The sequence below is a fragment of the Dinoponera quadriceps genome, unplaced genomic scaffold, assembly GCF_001313825.1.
Source record: "Dinoponera quadriceps isolate SergipeBrazil2010 unplaced genomic scaffold, ASM131382v1 scaffold2791, whole genome shotgun sequence".
In the NCBI taxonomy this organism is placed as follows: Eukaryota; Metazoa; Arthropoda; class Insecta; order Hymenoptera; family Formicidae; genus Dinoponera; species Dinoponera quadriceps.
Window position 1 is genome coordinate 1 of NW_014557037.1, and position 15,272 is coordinate 15,272.

Below are 15,272 nucleotides of genomic sequence, written 5' to 3' on the forward strand. Positions count from 1 at the left end.
CATAAGATATTTTATGCCTTATATTGAAAAATGCCAAAATAAAAAACAAAATATCTAGGAAAATATAAAGGAAAATATAAAGTAAAATATAAAGGAAAGTATTCACTTTTCGATAATCGCATCCTAGTATTTTTATATGCAAAATGAACAGAGAAATCGATTTGTACTAAAAAAAACTATATAACTCCATTAAAATAAATGAAGTTGACCTTGAAATGACCTTGAATTATTGACGAACAACAAAGTTAAGGAGATAAAAATATGTCCCCCTCCAAACCATACAACTTTTGCCTGAAACATTTCTTTCTATTTTGCTTTATTTTTATTATATTAAGGTATCTCAATTTAAATACCTTATTCTATGTATTCATATATAACTTATTATATATATATATATATATATATATATAAGATTTGCTTCGTTCTGATCATTCATCCACGTTAAATACTGACAAAAACGTTACAAAAGTGAAGGAATTAGTGCTTGGAAATCGCCGAGTGAGAGATTGCTGGCGAGCTTAAGATAACAAATAGCTCTGTCCATACCATTTTGACCGAACAAGTTTTATATTAGCATCCATTAGAGTCCGTTAACGTCTATTAGCATGTGAGCACGTAATAGAGGATGTTATTTTTTAAGTAAACAAAAAAGTGGCTAACTTTCCACCGAACACGGACATTCTACATATAAGCAGGTTATTCTATATGTAAAAATCAATCGAAAATGTAGAATAAAATTTACATCCAAGAGCTACATCTTGTATGTAAATATTCAATAATAAAAATGTTTGAAAGCAATTTTGAAGGATAAAAATGTAGTATAAAGTATTTATGAAACGACTTAAGTAATGGGAAAAATAGTGGGATTTTGCTTCTTACGTATATTAAAAAATAACATCCTCTATTACGTGCTCACATGCTAATAAACATTAACGGACACTAATGGATGCTAATATAAAACTTGTTCGGTCATATATATGATTATATATGATTACATATATAAGTGAGTCAACTATATCGGTTTCTATTTATATTTATATAGCATTGTAAAAATTATAATGAATCTTTATATTCAATAATATATATTAAAACTAGAAACTTAAGTCTGCAAAGTGTTTCTTGGACACAATCACATTATCTTTATTATTTCCAATATTACAGTCCTTTAAATTTTGCATAGTTCTTATGGTCATGAAATAATATTTTAATTTTTGTACGTAAGTATATATTCGAGGTTGTTATATAGATAGTAATTATTAAAACGTATAGGTTAATTTTTTATAATTGGAGATGTATCCTTGAAATTGTCTTTCATATCGCTAATAATTTATTAATTTGGACCGAATTATTTCTACCACATGACAATGTGAGGGAAGACTGTATAATACCAACATACAACAAAATATGAAATGTCCTGTCATCCCAAAAAGTGTATCCCGTTGAAAGATTTCGTATGTGATGAATAGTAATCCGTAATAGAAAATCAGTGTCAGATTGATTTTGGACAAAATATAAAAGTTTTTCGACATCCTTTGTGTTGCACGTTATTGGCAGGCATAATCCAAGCGTAATGTTGCGACTCTGACAAATAAACGTTTCATATTAAAGTGACTCCGATTATTTCGGGTTAAGAGGATCGTCTATATTTCACTCCAATTACCCCGTTTAGTCCTGATTTCAGAATGTCAAGGGCAAAATTGACGGAGTTCATACTGACACGAAAGGGCGGCAATTCTTCGCCTCGCTGGAGTCTCTCATCCCTTTGCCATTCCGTGAATCCGTTTTCCATTTTGCGACACTGATCCGTATCTCCGAGCCAATATGTATTACCGGAAAATGTACCCCATGTGCGCTTGCCGTCCGCGTCCATTACTGAAAACAGAAAATTGTGCCTCGACTTTTACAAACGCAGTATAACTTTTCAGCACGCAACAATAATATAATTATATTGTATAAAATATATTAACCCTTCCACACAATAAAACAAATTTACATTAATGATAAAGTATAAAAGAGAGGTAGAAAATATGAAGATTAAAAAAAAACTTGAAAAAAACGGAAAAGAAGACAATAGCATTGAACGACTGAGTTTCACGCAAGAAGAGTTCTTATTGAAGGGTTAAAAGACACTGAACCGTAACATGGAGCTATATATGGATAATAACGGGATATAATTAGCTTAAATAAGCGATACGGTTGGAACACGTCAGATACGCTTCAGAAGAAAGTTCTTTCACCTCGTTGTATCATCGTGCCACGTCAGTTGGTTACGTTTGATCCATAATTCAGATGTACGGATTATGTCACAAAGTAACGGTTAATAGTGTTTTGCGGTTTACCTGACTCCTTAAAAAAAATCCCTCTTTCTCTTCTATAAAAAACTAGCACGAATGGTAGTCTCACGCAATATTACGTTACGTTAGAATAAACTACTGACACGCGAGTACCCAATAAACAATTTATTAATAATCTAACGACAGATTAGCAACAGATTAAGCAGGATCTATCGACAAATCCATCCAGTCATCTGTGTCCGCAATATGATGCTGGTTTGTTGTCAGAGCCTGACAGAATTTGATAGCAGATTGGCAGCAGAAATTGGCGAGCATGATCTGCAGTATGTTCCATTTAAATACATTGAAACGATAGATCCTGCTCGATTTCAGATGTCATTCTATCATCAGATCCTGTTATTTCTGCCAGTAAGCTGCTTACATTTTGCAGCGAAATTTATTTTTGCAGATTTGGCTATGTAAATAATGAATTGCAAGTAAATATATAACGAAAATGTAATATAATAATTATTGCTACATACATATATGTGTATGTGTATGTGTGTGTGTGTGTGTGTGTAACATAATAAAAATATAAATATAACAATGCGATATAAAGGAATATAACATTGAACTCTAAAATTTTGTCAAATTATCCGTCAATCCGCGCGTTAACACATTGCGTACGGCACTCTACTCGCTCAACACGACAACTATATACACATTTATTCGCTAACCATTTGTTTCGAGAATGCGCAAGACTTCGTTACCCTGGTAACGTAACAAGAAAATCTATTTTTAATTCCTTAAGTCATCGATTAAGTCGAAGAAACCTGAAAACGAGATATCTCGTCGCCCGGCCACAACGTTCGGCTTACTAAAACCGAGATTTCTCGTCATCCGTACGCAATGTGTTAACTAGTAATTTTATATTATCGTGACAATCAAAGAGCGTCTGGAATAAAGCTCGAGTATTGACTTGGTGCGTTGCAATGAAAGTGACATTTATTTACGAACGATGCATCTATCCGAGAGTCTGTCGATAACTTTCCACATTTGTTGAACAACATCCAACAAGAGTTTCCTGCAGTTGAAGAACAACTATTATAGCAAATGATTTAGAAACCAATTAATGCTTCCGACATATTAGGAAGTACATGACCTATAAAAGCGTAATATTATTTAATGTTATTATAATATTATAGTTTAAATATTCTACTCTATATGTTTAAATGTATTTTATACCAATTGTTTTATTATATAAATAAAGTCGAAATAATTTTGTGTAAAAATATATTTAATATTTAAAAAATTATACATACATATATATGTATCTTTTATTTATATTTATTTTTCTATATCATTATTATTTTATTTCCTTTAGTATTCTAAGAACATTTTTATAATATGTCAAGATATTATGTGAAGTGGATCAATAACATCCCTATAATATTAAAAAATATTACATTCTTAGAAAATTAAGAATGTATATGTAAATATATTATTTTAATATTTAAAAGTATTCATATAATATTCTAGGAATATTATGCACTTGCTAGGTAGTTATATGCTATTATGTGTTATATAAACAACTTCTCGTGTAAAAATCCTCTCGTATAAAAATGAATATTAGATAAGTATATTGCCATAGGAAATTGTTATACAATGGAAACCACAAATGAGACACACTTCTTACTTTTAATCTAACGATTAGTGTCAAATTTTATGAACTTTGTGGCGAGTTAGCGAATAACTAGTTTTCTAGTGACACATTCCTTCGACCTCGCACAGTTCACGTTGCAAAGAGAAAACAATCCGTCTAGAATTTAATGATCATCGATGAACTATTTTAAGTAGTGGTAAATCGCGCTGTTAATCTGTTGCCTATATATATATTTCAACCAGAGACCTGGACCGGAACAGAAACCGAAAACCATATAGAAACTGATATTTTTGTCGGACCGGTACCGTAAACCGTGTCGAAATTTTATAAAGCTTACAGAATCGGAACCGAAATCGGAAGTGTTACATTTTTTCGATTTGAGGTTTTCTCACTATTTCAGTTCTTATTCTGTGATTTTAAATAATCGTTTTTTTCATTTCATAATAAAATTCTCTCATAATAAAGTTCTCATGAAAAAGCAGAACATTGATTAGTTATCGCGAATAGAAAATAAACTTCAAACATACGATATTGAACAGAAAAGGATTAGTGGAAGTAATATATTACAATTTTGAGATAAATAGAAAGGCAATCATCTTGAATTGTACAAATTACTCTAACGTAATATGTATATTCTGAGAAAGTTCAGAGAATATCGAGATATTCCCCGAATATTCTTAGAATTTACATAATTTACATGTTCCGTTAGAAAGAGGTTACAAATAACCTCTATATAATAATATTATATATGTAAAAAAGTTAAGAGCAGAAGATGGAAATAGTGAAGAACCATCTACATCGAAGAAGATTATTTATTTAAGATATTATTATTTTTTATAATATCGCATCTCTGCTAGAAGACTATTATTCCTGACACGATTGTGGCAACAACTCGAATTTGATAATTTTAGAGACGTGACCGTCTTCTAGCAGAGGTGCGATATATTATTGTACATGTTATATATATGTCAATAAAAATTTCAGTAAGGAAACAAATTTAAAGAACTGGATTCGAAAAAACCGCAATTTAAATGGTTTACCGGTACTTTCATCGTCCAGAAAAACGAAACCGAAACCGGAACCTTTATTAAGTATTTTAGTGGACTAGAACCAGCACCTATATTTTCATTCGGTACGAGTCCCTGGTTTCAACGAAAAAAAGAAATCATGCTCGCTATCTAAGTACAATAAAATGTTTGAAATATTTCCTATTTCTTCCATTGTACAATTCGATTAGCTCTTGATTTAAATTCTAATTGATAAAGCATTTCAAAATCGTCACTAGTTATTGTCACATCACTTACATCTTAAAGCCCAATTCGCCCTTTTCGACACGCCCGTCATGTACCGAGTCAAGTCCTCATCGCAGGATAACGAAACGCCTGCATCCCGGTACGTCTCGTTCTTCCAAAAACGCGAAACGGCGATCGGATCCCAGATTTTTAAGACTCGGTCGAGATCCCAATGTTCGTCAACAGTTTTCTCAGTACCGTTTAGTACATTCGTGCTTCTCAATGGAAACTCCGATTTATCTTCAACACTGATGAACTGTTCCGTAAAATTCTTCCGGATATTTACATCAACTGTAAAGTCCTTCGAAGCCGGAAGATTTTGCAAGGATAGTGCGACTTCATTTACGTGCAAACAAATCGAAAATCGATGTAACAGCGACAGATATAAGATAAATTTGCACCATGCCATTCTCACAAAAAAACGTTTCCTGTCGAAGAAGAATAAAGAGCAATCATTCAATAATCTATAGTTATCCTCGGAATGGTTGTGAAAATCGTCTCGCAAATGTTTAAATATATTTCACGTAAGACTGAAGACATATTACATCGAACCAAAATGAAAACCGATAAGAATGAAATCAGAAATGAAATGTAAAAACAATTGAAATTCGTGGCTAGTAATTTACGCGACACGTTTATGAAACTTTTGTGCTCATATAATCTTAAATAATCTAAGGCGATAGTTGCAGAGATACTGTGCTTATATCGAGTTTATGTTCCGATATATCCTAGCTGCGGTCTCCCACTTTTACGTGAACGTCGGTTTCACGAGCTGTCCCGTGGACGGTGTCCGTTCTTCGGAAAGTAATAACTGTTATCGCACTAATGCGCGATTACCGCATGCGGCGGAAACTGAGTTTATGATTAATCGTCTTTAGCGAGTCATTACCGTCAGATTCACACCATAACTTTCCACTCCGCTATATTGATCCTTTCTCTAATGCAGTAATCTAAAACTACTTAGAAAGAACATTTAGAATAAGAAATTTAGAAAAAGAAATATCTCTTAATTATATTATTAATATATAATATAATAATAATAATAATAGTAAATATATATAATAATTTAACGAAACATATAAAAATCGCAAGTTTTTTTATTTATGGCATTATATTAATATATATAAAAATTAATATATATTTTCCAAGAAAATATAATTATATGTAATTATATATATGAATTTCCTCTTGCTTCTCTACACGGTTATATATAATCATATATTACCACCGTGTGTGTATACAATTATGTATACACACACGGAAAAAAATGCTGTTGTTCGAATACAATTAAAGTAACTATTTATGTTTGTGGTGTTAAAGATTAATTGAATAAATATGATAATATGTATATGACCATAAAAACAGAACTTTCACATATGAAAGAATTGTATATAATTATGTATAATTTTACAAAGTACCGTGAAATCTTTATGTTTGGAGCAGCAAATACAGTTAATTGTTACAATGTAACGATTACAATCGTAATGTAATGAAATTTATCGTACGATATAATACATACATAACAAGTTAAAAAAAACACTAGTAGTCCTTAGGCTGGGTAGTCATTAATAGTCCGCGTTTTAAGAAGTAAGCAGTGAGCCAATTGATTACAACCACAGTCAATTATTTTTTTTATGGTCTAACATGAATAAATAACCGTAATTAGTCAATCTGCAATTGCTTACGTATTAAAGCGAGGTTGTAGACCTAGTCTTATCTATTTATGGAATACAATTATAGAACATAAACATAACACATAGGTAACATTTTATATAACAGAGATATGAATTATTAAATTTTTATATAATCCAAATAGAGCACATACTTGTTTTAGAAATGTTTTATAACTGGTCCCTGAAAATGTTCTTCATAAAATAAAATGTTACTTCTGTGTTTTACAATAGTTATTATATTCTGTGTTAGCTGCATAAGTAGAGGATATCTCTTCAAAAATTACAATAGTTATTATATTCTGTGTTAGCTGCATAAGTAGAGGATATCTCTTCAAAAATAAAATATATGTATCTGATCATAAACATCTTGATATTTAACATATCGCATTTTTTCATAAATCTGATAAAAATGTTGGGGGATCTGACAAAATTTTATGGATTCCATTTATTTCAATTCATCCCTCCAGTAATTTCAATAGATGCACCACTCATATAAGAACTTCTGTCAGAAGCTAGAAATGCAATGACTTCTGCCACCTCGTGTGGCATTCCTATTCTTTGCAAAGCCACTCTCTTTGTAAACATGGCCTTTACATTGTCTGGTACACTTGCGATCATCGGAGTCTCTATAAAACCAGGTAACACTGCATTCACTCGAACCCCTAATCTATAATATATATTAGGGATTAGATCAATCAGTGTCTCATACATATTTAGAAGATATTCAAAATAAAATGTCACATAGATACATACTTTCCAAACTCCATACAAGCAGTCTTGGTTATACCTATCACTCCAGCTTTAGACGCGCTATAATTAGCCTGTCCAATGTTTCCCTGTTTACCGATAATAGAACTCACATTGATAATTGAGGAATCTTTGGTCGTATTTGCTTCTATCATTGCTTTGACAGCAGTTTGCATAACCATGAAGGTACCTTTCAAATTAACATTGATCACGTTATCAAAATCATCAACACTGAGCTTCACCAGGAAATTATCTCGCACAATGCCAGCTGCATTAACAATGACAGTAGGTGGCTTTAAAAATTGCTTTGTAACATCTTTAAATGCAGCCTGAATACTTTCCTCATTAGTGACTTGCACATATAATGCAATATGTCCATCACCTGCAATAGCAAGTTTTATAGGTAGTACAATAATAATTAATTGATAGGCATCCTAATAATTAATTAATAGGGAAATGTAAACCTTCCAAAGTGTTTACAGTTTCTTGAGCAGTCTTAATATTTTGATCAGTCGCAACTACTTTGGCTCCTTCTCGAGCTAAAACTCGACATACTTCCCTTCCTATACCACTCCCAGCACCTGTGATATATCGAGATAATGATATTGAATATACATAGAAATAATTACGTAACTTATTTTTAAATTACACATATCACATGAAGTAGGAAACCAGCACAAACAGGGATCAGTTTATTTACTCATGCTTTATTTTCCAATATGGAACATCATAAAAGAGAGATTGCACTTAACTGCTTTTGAAATTCAAGGGTTTAATTTAAATTCAAGTATATTTCTAATAATTACTGTCAATTCAAATCCACTTTATTCGATAGTTCAGTAATAATAAACTTCACCAACCAGTAACAAACGCCAGTTTTCCAGTTACAAGTTTCAACATGTTGTAACTATATTTACATTCACTTTACACTCGATACGACTATCAAGCAGGTGAGAAAATGTCGACGGTAATAATGACGATAATGCTTGTGGAGCAGTAAGAGTTATCTAACTTATCGTCGTATACGTTGATTAGATTTCGACAATTCAAAAATGTATTTGCCGAGATACTTTCCATCCAGTCTTGAAATGCATAAGGAAAGACGTTATTTAGCTATTTAGCGCTAAATGCTGTTCGTGGAGCTAGAAGATAGTACCAACAAACGCAATCATGACGTCACTAATGTTTACATCATAACTTCGCATTACAAACGTTACTTCCTTCTGAGGTAGTGTAATGGTAACGTTAATGTTGTAAGCTCCGTGAACACTTAGAACTGCACAATATTATATGTCATAGCTCTTGCAAATGAATATCGTACAATATGAGTACATCGTATTCATTATTTTACTATTATTCCTGTACGTAATGGCCAGTTGCGTGGAAATAAAGTTTCGGTATGTTGAAACTAAAGTTAGATTTAAACTGTGATATTTGACCTAATTCAAAAAAAAGTTTAACTTAACTCGAAGAAGAATAGGAGAAGAAAAGAAAGAATAAAAGAAGTTGAAAGTAAAACGACGAGATATACAACGCAGTTATTGGTCCGTTCTTTTTAATTGCACTGCTGAACAGTGACAAGTTAGAGTGAGACAAAATATACTTGTTTCACTCTAACTTATTGAACCTGTTCAGCAGGATAGCTAAAAAGAACAGACAGAAATGCTAACGCTACGCAATGCCGTTCGTGGAGCTTGTTATCGCGTTATTGGCCCCACGAACAGCATTAACCCTTTCGGTACATTTGACGAGTGAGACTCGTCATCTGCTTACTTGGGTATAAAATGTATTACTTTTACATATTAATCCATATAGCGACAAATTAAATCCGTCCCATGGGCATAAAAATCTTAAAATAATTCAGTACTCAAAGGGTTAATAGTGTTGAGTTTATAATGCTAATAGTGCTCATCGAACGCACCCATAATATGTCGATAGTAAGCACAACAAATTTGTAAACTTGATTATTATTCTTTTTCCTTCGGTTAACACGTTTGTTGCCATGCTTTTTAGATATATCCCCTTCTACCAAGCCACCATACGTGCTCTTTGCTTTATTCACAAGCCAAAGATCCAAATTAACGTGCTTATATTACGGATTAACTTATGCTTGGCACAGGTGATCGATAATCGACATACAAGTATATTCGTAGGCTTGTGAAGCTCATATACCAACTATAAGTATACTCATAATTGGCAGCGAACGTGTTAATAAAAGTTTTCGTGCATACTTATTTTTTAACATTGCCGTATTTTTACATTTTTAATATTATTCTGTTACTATGATGAGAATATGATAGGACCCTTTATTCCAGTCATAGACGTATAGAATAATGCTTATATCTATACGATCGCTAAATAGAGCATAATACATGTATCTCCATCATTGATCTCTGGCTGCGTTCTTTTTGGGCGCTCACGTGCTGTAAACGTTATTCAATCTTTATTGTTTATTACATAAAAAGATAGGATGATGTTTACAACGCGTAGCGCTCAAAAAGAACGCAACCTAAATAACACTGGAATGAACATTGGCGCGGTGAGGGTCTTAGCCTGTAAGTAGGCCTGCGAGCGTAGAAGTAGGAATATAAAGATGGAACGTAGGCAGAATTTATGGATAAGGGGAATGGAGCCCGTTTGAGAGACGAAGTATCTTCAAAACTGTACTTGGATTTAATTGGTTGAATTCTCTACTCATGCGCAGTACCGCCAATTATAAACGAAGTATTAAGAACGTGAACATATAATTCTGAAAAATATATGAAAAATTAATAAAATATCGGATATCTAGGCGATTTCTATCTACAAAAATATGTTGAAAGAAAGCGTCTTGAGCCTTCGTTTTTGAGGAAATCGAATTTGAAGATTTGTCAAGTAAATAAAAATGTGGCTAACTTTCGACCGAACACGGACACTCTACATATAAAGAGGTTATTCTATATGTAAAAATCAATCGAAAATGTAGAATAAAATTTATATCCATGGGCTGCATCTTATATGTAAATATTCAATAAACGGACACTAATGGGTGCTAACATAAAGCTTGTTCGCGTTGTTTGCATTTTTCGCACTCAATCTTCTCGCTCTTTTTTTTTTCCAGCGTCCGAATATGCATTCGTCTCGTTCTAGGTGCGAAAAGTGCATAAAATGTAAGCAACACGACAAACCTATAAACGCGATGAGGTCCACGTGTGGAGGTTAGAAGGGATAGCCCGGGAAGAATCTAGGCATGTACCCACTGAATACTGGGCACAGAGATTAAGGGGAGGTTCTAGTCAAAATCGAAAAAAAAAACATGTTTTTTTTTGCTTTATTTTCACCCTTAGGGTCTTGAAAATGTGTAGCCAGAAGGATATTTCCCTATATAATTTATTTTAGGAGTTATAGCGTATTAGACGAGAAAGTGCGTCGGCCGAAAAACAGATATAAACGCGCGCCTAGAGCAATTTCGAGGGAGGGGCATTTTTCACCGCCTAAGCGGTGTATCTACTACAGATAGCAAGTTTGTGCCTGTCTCAACGAATTTCTGTACATTGCTGTCTATTGTGTACTCGTATACCCTCGGTCGGACGTGCGTTCTATACTTCTATTTACAGTAACGTATTTCAGTTGCGTTTCGAACGTGGGGCAAGTAAGTGTTTCAAAAATGCTGAACACACGAAAATCAGTGGGAACTGTTCGACCATATTGACCTCGAAAGAAGAAATTCAATTATAATCCCGATAAAATAGAAGCAGAAACTGAGTATGCTAGTACTTCAGCGAAAACAATTAAAGACGCGAGTTACGATGATATTGAAATTAATGTTGGCCATAATAATGTTATTATAAATTTTCTGACTGTTTTCACCTTTTTGTCTCAGTGTTTAAAATGTAAAAAATGTGACGGTGATGTGACATTTTCTCGTACGATTTGCTGCAAAGATGCACGGGTGGAAACACGCAAAATGACAACGAAAGCTTCAACGCTTGTCTGTGGAAACTGGTTCCCAAACACCTTCATTGTGGCGAACAAACCATCAGAATAGCAGCATACATAGCTTCCGGCATCTTTAATGAAGGCTATTCATCTATATTAAAAACCATGCAGACGTTGGGAATCGTAATCGGNCAGAAACTTCGCTGCGAAGACTGACGAAGAGCGCGTCAAGTCAGCGAACGCGAGTCAATCAGAGTTGATAAAAAAGGCCAGAATTGAAAAAATTATCGCCCAAATGCAGCAAAACATGCTCTTCGAGGATGAGGAAGAAACCCTGTATGGTGCTGGAATAGCTGATTAGATGTAAGTGTCAAAAAACATTATTTACGATTTTTTCTTCCTCAAACTTTAGACGCGTTTTTCTCGAAACAACTTTTTTTTGCGCGCCGCACACGATTCCACTTCAACGACTTAACCGATTTCGATGTTTGACGGCTCAAATTAAAGCTTATTCAATTTAGGGGGCCTTCAGGAAGCGTTAAAAAAAAATTGTTTATTATTGTTTTTTTAACGTTAAAGCAAAACAAAAAAACGGGAAAAGAGGGTCTTCTTTTTCGTAATGGCCGTCATTTCTTTTTAAAAGGGTTTTTTACAAATCGGAAAATCATGAGGCCCCCCAAATTTCATCTATTTTAAGAATATTTTTGGTTTTTTTGTTTCAGATCATTTGGCAGGGCCGTAGAGTGTGCAGCGCACATTGCTTATGGCCGCGGCTTTATTCAGTGAGGGCAGGAGCCGTCATTTTGATTTCTTTTTTGTGAAAAAATTTTATTTATATTTTCAAATATGTACTAATAAATGCAATAAAAAGTTTTTTTCAAAAAACATTTATGTTCGCTCAAAAAAAAAATCATGAAATTACGTTAATTTGCGGGCCATTTGACTAGAACCTCCCCTTAAGAAAGACTCTTTTATTACGTAGAGAAACACTAGAACGATGCAGCTCTAACGGCGGGCTAGTCTCCACTGTTTTACTGCCGTACAGCGACAAAGGACTAGCCGTGCAGTGACAAAAGATTAGCTCGCCGGCGTGCGGTGTTGTCACTGCATCTCGCATGCAAGCGAGATAGAGTATAGCCGCCACACACGTATGCTTGCGCATAATAAAACCAATCAAAACCAGGCACAGTTTTTATCTCGTTCCCCTCTCATTGTGCTTCGCTCCTCTGGGCTTACACTCTGTTCTTATGTTCCTACCTCCATGAATTCAACCAAACTCTTTTTTCCCGTGCGATAAACTAAAAACTCACAAATATCAATCGACCTTCCGCCGAAATTTCCACTTTCTCCCCTGAATTCTACGCTTACTCGCTTAGATAGTACGAATGCACATTAAATAGAGTCATCTCAATGACAAGTATGTACAGTTTCGGCTCGATATCAATTTGATGAGAACATGTCACGAAATCGTCGCGTATACAAGTTAACGAGACGTAGAGAATACGCTTCCTCGGATTTCGAACAGAAGTTTCTCGCTTTGACTTGATCGTTTACATCCACAAAGTATCCTTATTCGAGTAACTAAATTGAAAAAACTGGGAATTTACGCGGAACAATGAAAATTTGAGAGCACAGCTACAAATACGTGATGTAATCGATAAAGAGCGCGAGATAATCATTCACGGAATAACAAATCTGTTTCAATCTTGATTCGGATTTTCTGCGATATCAAACGAAATATTCGAAACAATGTCGCTCACAAAATACAATTGATATTATTTTAAATGTTCTGTCTAAGGCAGAAAAAGATCTGGTTTAGTATTAAAACGTTTATAGCTCCGTAGTTGATTAATTGTACTGAGAGAAAAAGTAAACCTACCTATAAAGTAAAAATGGTAAAAAGTAAAAAAGGCACTAATAACATATTTATTTAAATCTCTCTTTAAATTCTCTCACTAAATCAGAGATCATCTACCAAAGTAGATCTTCATAAACCTAACTGTTGCCATTTATCCACAATGTAAACATGTGGCGGTTGAGCTTCGCTCGCCGTTACCGGCGGCGCCACCGCCCAGAGCGGCCGTGCGCATGAGGAAGCAAGATCTGCAACCGCGCCCGGTCTTCTGACCGGCCTCGACGCCACCCGGCTTTTCCGGCGCGTCGCGCGCACCACCGGAACCACGAGAGTGTCACGCGATAGAGATATTATAGATAGAGGGGGTGAACTATACGGGCTCGTGTAAGTGAAAGCATCGGTTGAATAGAAAGAGAAAGAAGGTGAATTTGACCTCTTCTATCTCTCTCTCTCACACTCTTCTGATTGGCTGCGGCGACGCCGCATATATAGATATACTTCCACCTTAGGTAGGCGGGAGAGGGATAAGTGCAACAAGAAAAACAGAGCAGACAGCAGCTTTAAGGGTCAAAGCGGTGATACTAACTACACGTTAGTATCATACATTTTAAAATAAAAGTTCAATAATACACATGCAGGATGCCCATAACCTGCATAGTTTGCAAGAAGTTCCACATTCCTGGTAACTCTACCAGTTTTCATACGTACGTACAACATAAATTAAATCTGACATTAATATTGTTTGAGAAAGTACGTACAACATAAATTAAATCTGACATTAATATTGTTTGAGAAAATTTTGGTTGTGTTTCTGTTTATCAACTATACAATTATTTCACAAAATCCAGGTTTCCAAGTGACAATATACAAAGACAAATGGATGTCTGTATTTGGACTTTTATCCATCACAAAAAGTGCTACAATATGTGATGATCATTTTAATGATGATGCATTTTATCAAACAGATGGCTATACAAGAGTCAGACGATTGGTGCCAGGTGCTATTCCTGTGAACAAGTCAGTGGATTCCATCAAAAGAAATATTTAAGTGGAGAATAACACAACAATTTGTGATACAAGGACCAACTTAAACTTAGAAAAGTCTGAGTGTGTAAATATGCAAGTTAAGGAAAATCTAAAAGAAATTGGAACTGAACTTGATTTTTCTTCATTGTTGATAGTACACAAAGAAGTTGAACAAATCAAAGAAACAGTGTCTGATTTAAATGCATCCATACCTTCACACGCTGATGTTGAAGACCAAGACAGTAATAGGTAACAATACTTTGATGTTTATTTAATGTAAAATTTGACATATTTATGAAATTTTAACTCATTTATGTATTAATTTTTTTAGAAAACGTTCAGCAAGTGATGTTATTGAAGACATTCCTGTGAAAAAAAAAGATTGAAAGACAGTTCGAGCTTAGAATGTTCAAAAACAAAAATAAGATTCATGGATGGATATGTGACAAAATATTTGTGCAGAGAAGACTTTGTATCAAACGAAGCGTGGCAACGATTTTTGAGTTATAAAGTCTGCCAAGAACATCATATTGAGGCTCTCCAAAAAAAAATCAAGAGGCGAGAAAAAAATACTTAATTTACAAGAGATGATATCAAGTTTAAACAAAGAAGAGACCAAGTCTGCTGCAGAATTCATGAAGGTTTTTTAAATTTCTTTTTATACCAGCTGTGGAAGACACGATAAACTGTATTATCGAACATTGCTCACCTTTCCTTTACAGTATAATTATAAGCATTACATATATATGATCATGAAAATTAGATTTTTTCTCATACATAGTATAATTATTGTACATTTTTTACACTTTATACATTATGTTACGA

General features: G+C 33.9%; 2 protein-coding genes across 2 annotated transcripts; both read right to left on the minus strand.

Annotated features, from left to right (window-relative positions):
- Positions 1-1,388: 1,388 nt before the first annotated feature.
- Positions 1,389-5,637, minus strand: LOC106748576 (the record flags this gene model as incomplete). The annotated part of the gene is made up of 3 exons (XM_014627241.1): positions 5,241-5,637; positions 1,661-1,872; positions 1,389-1,581 (listed from the first exon to the last, which is right to left on the minus strand). Coding segments are annotated over exons 1-3 (802 nt in total), but the record flags the coding sequence as incomplete, so codon positions are not given.
- A 768-nt stretch (positions 5,638-6,405) lies between these two features.
- On the minus strand, positions 6,406-9,182 carry LOC106748579 (estradiol 17-beta-dehydrogenase 8-like). Its single transcript, XM_014627243.1, has 5 exons — positions 8,805-9,182; positions 8,509-8,730; positions 8,113-8,229; positions 7,655-8,030; positions 6,406-7,568 (listed from the first exon to the last, which is right to left on the minus strand). Exons 2-5 carry the CDS (start codon positions 8,546-8,548, stop codon positions 7,352-7,354), a joined length of 750 nt encoding a protein of 249 aa, XP_014482729.1. The 5' UTR covers positions 8,549-8,730; positions 8,805-9,182; the 3' UTR covers positions 6,406-7,351.
- Between the last annotated feature and the right edge of the window lie 6,090 nt (positions 9,183-15,272).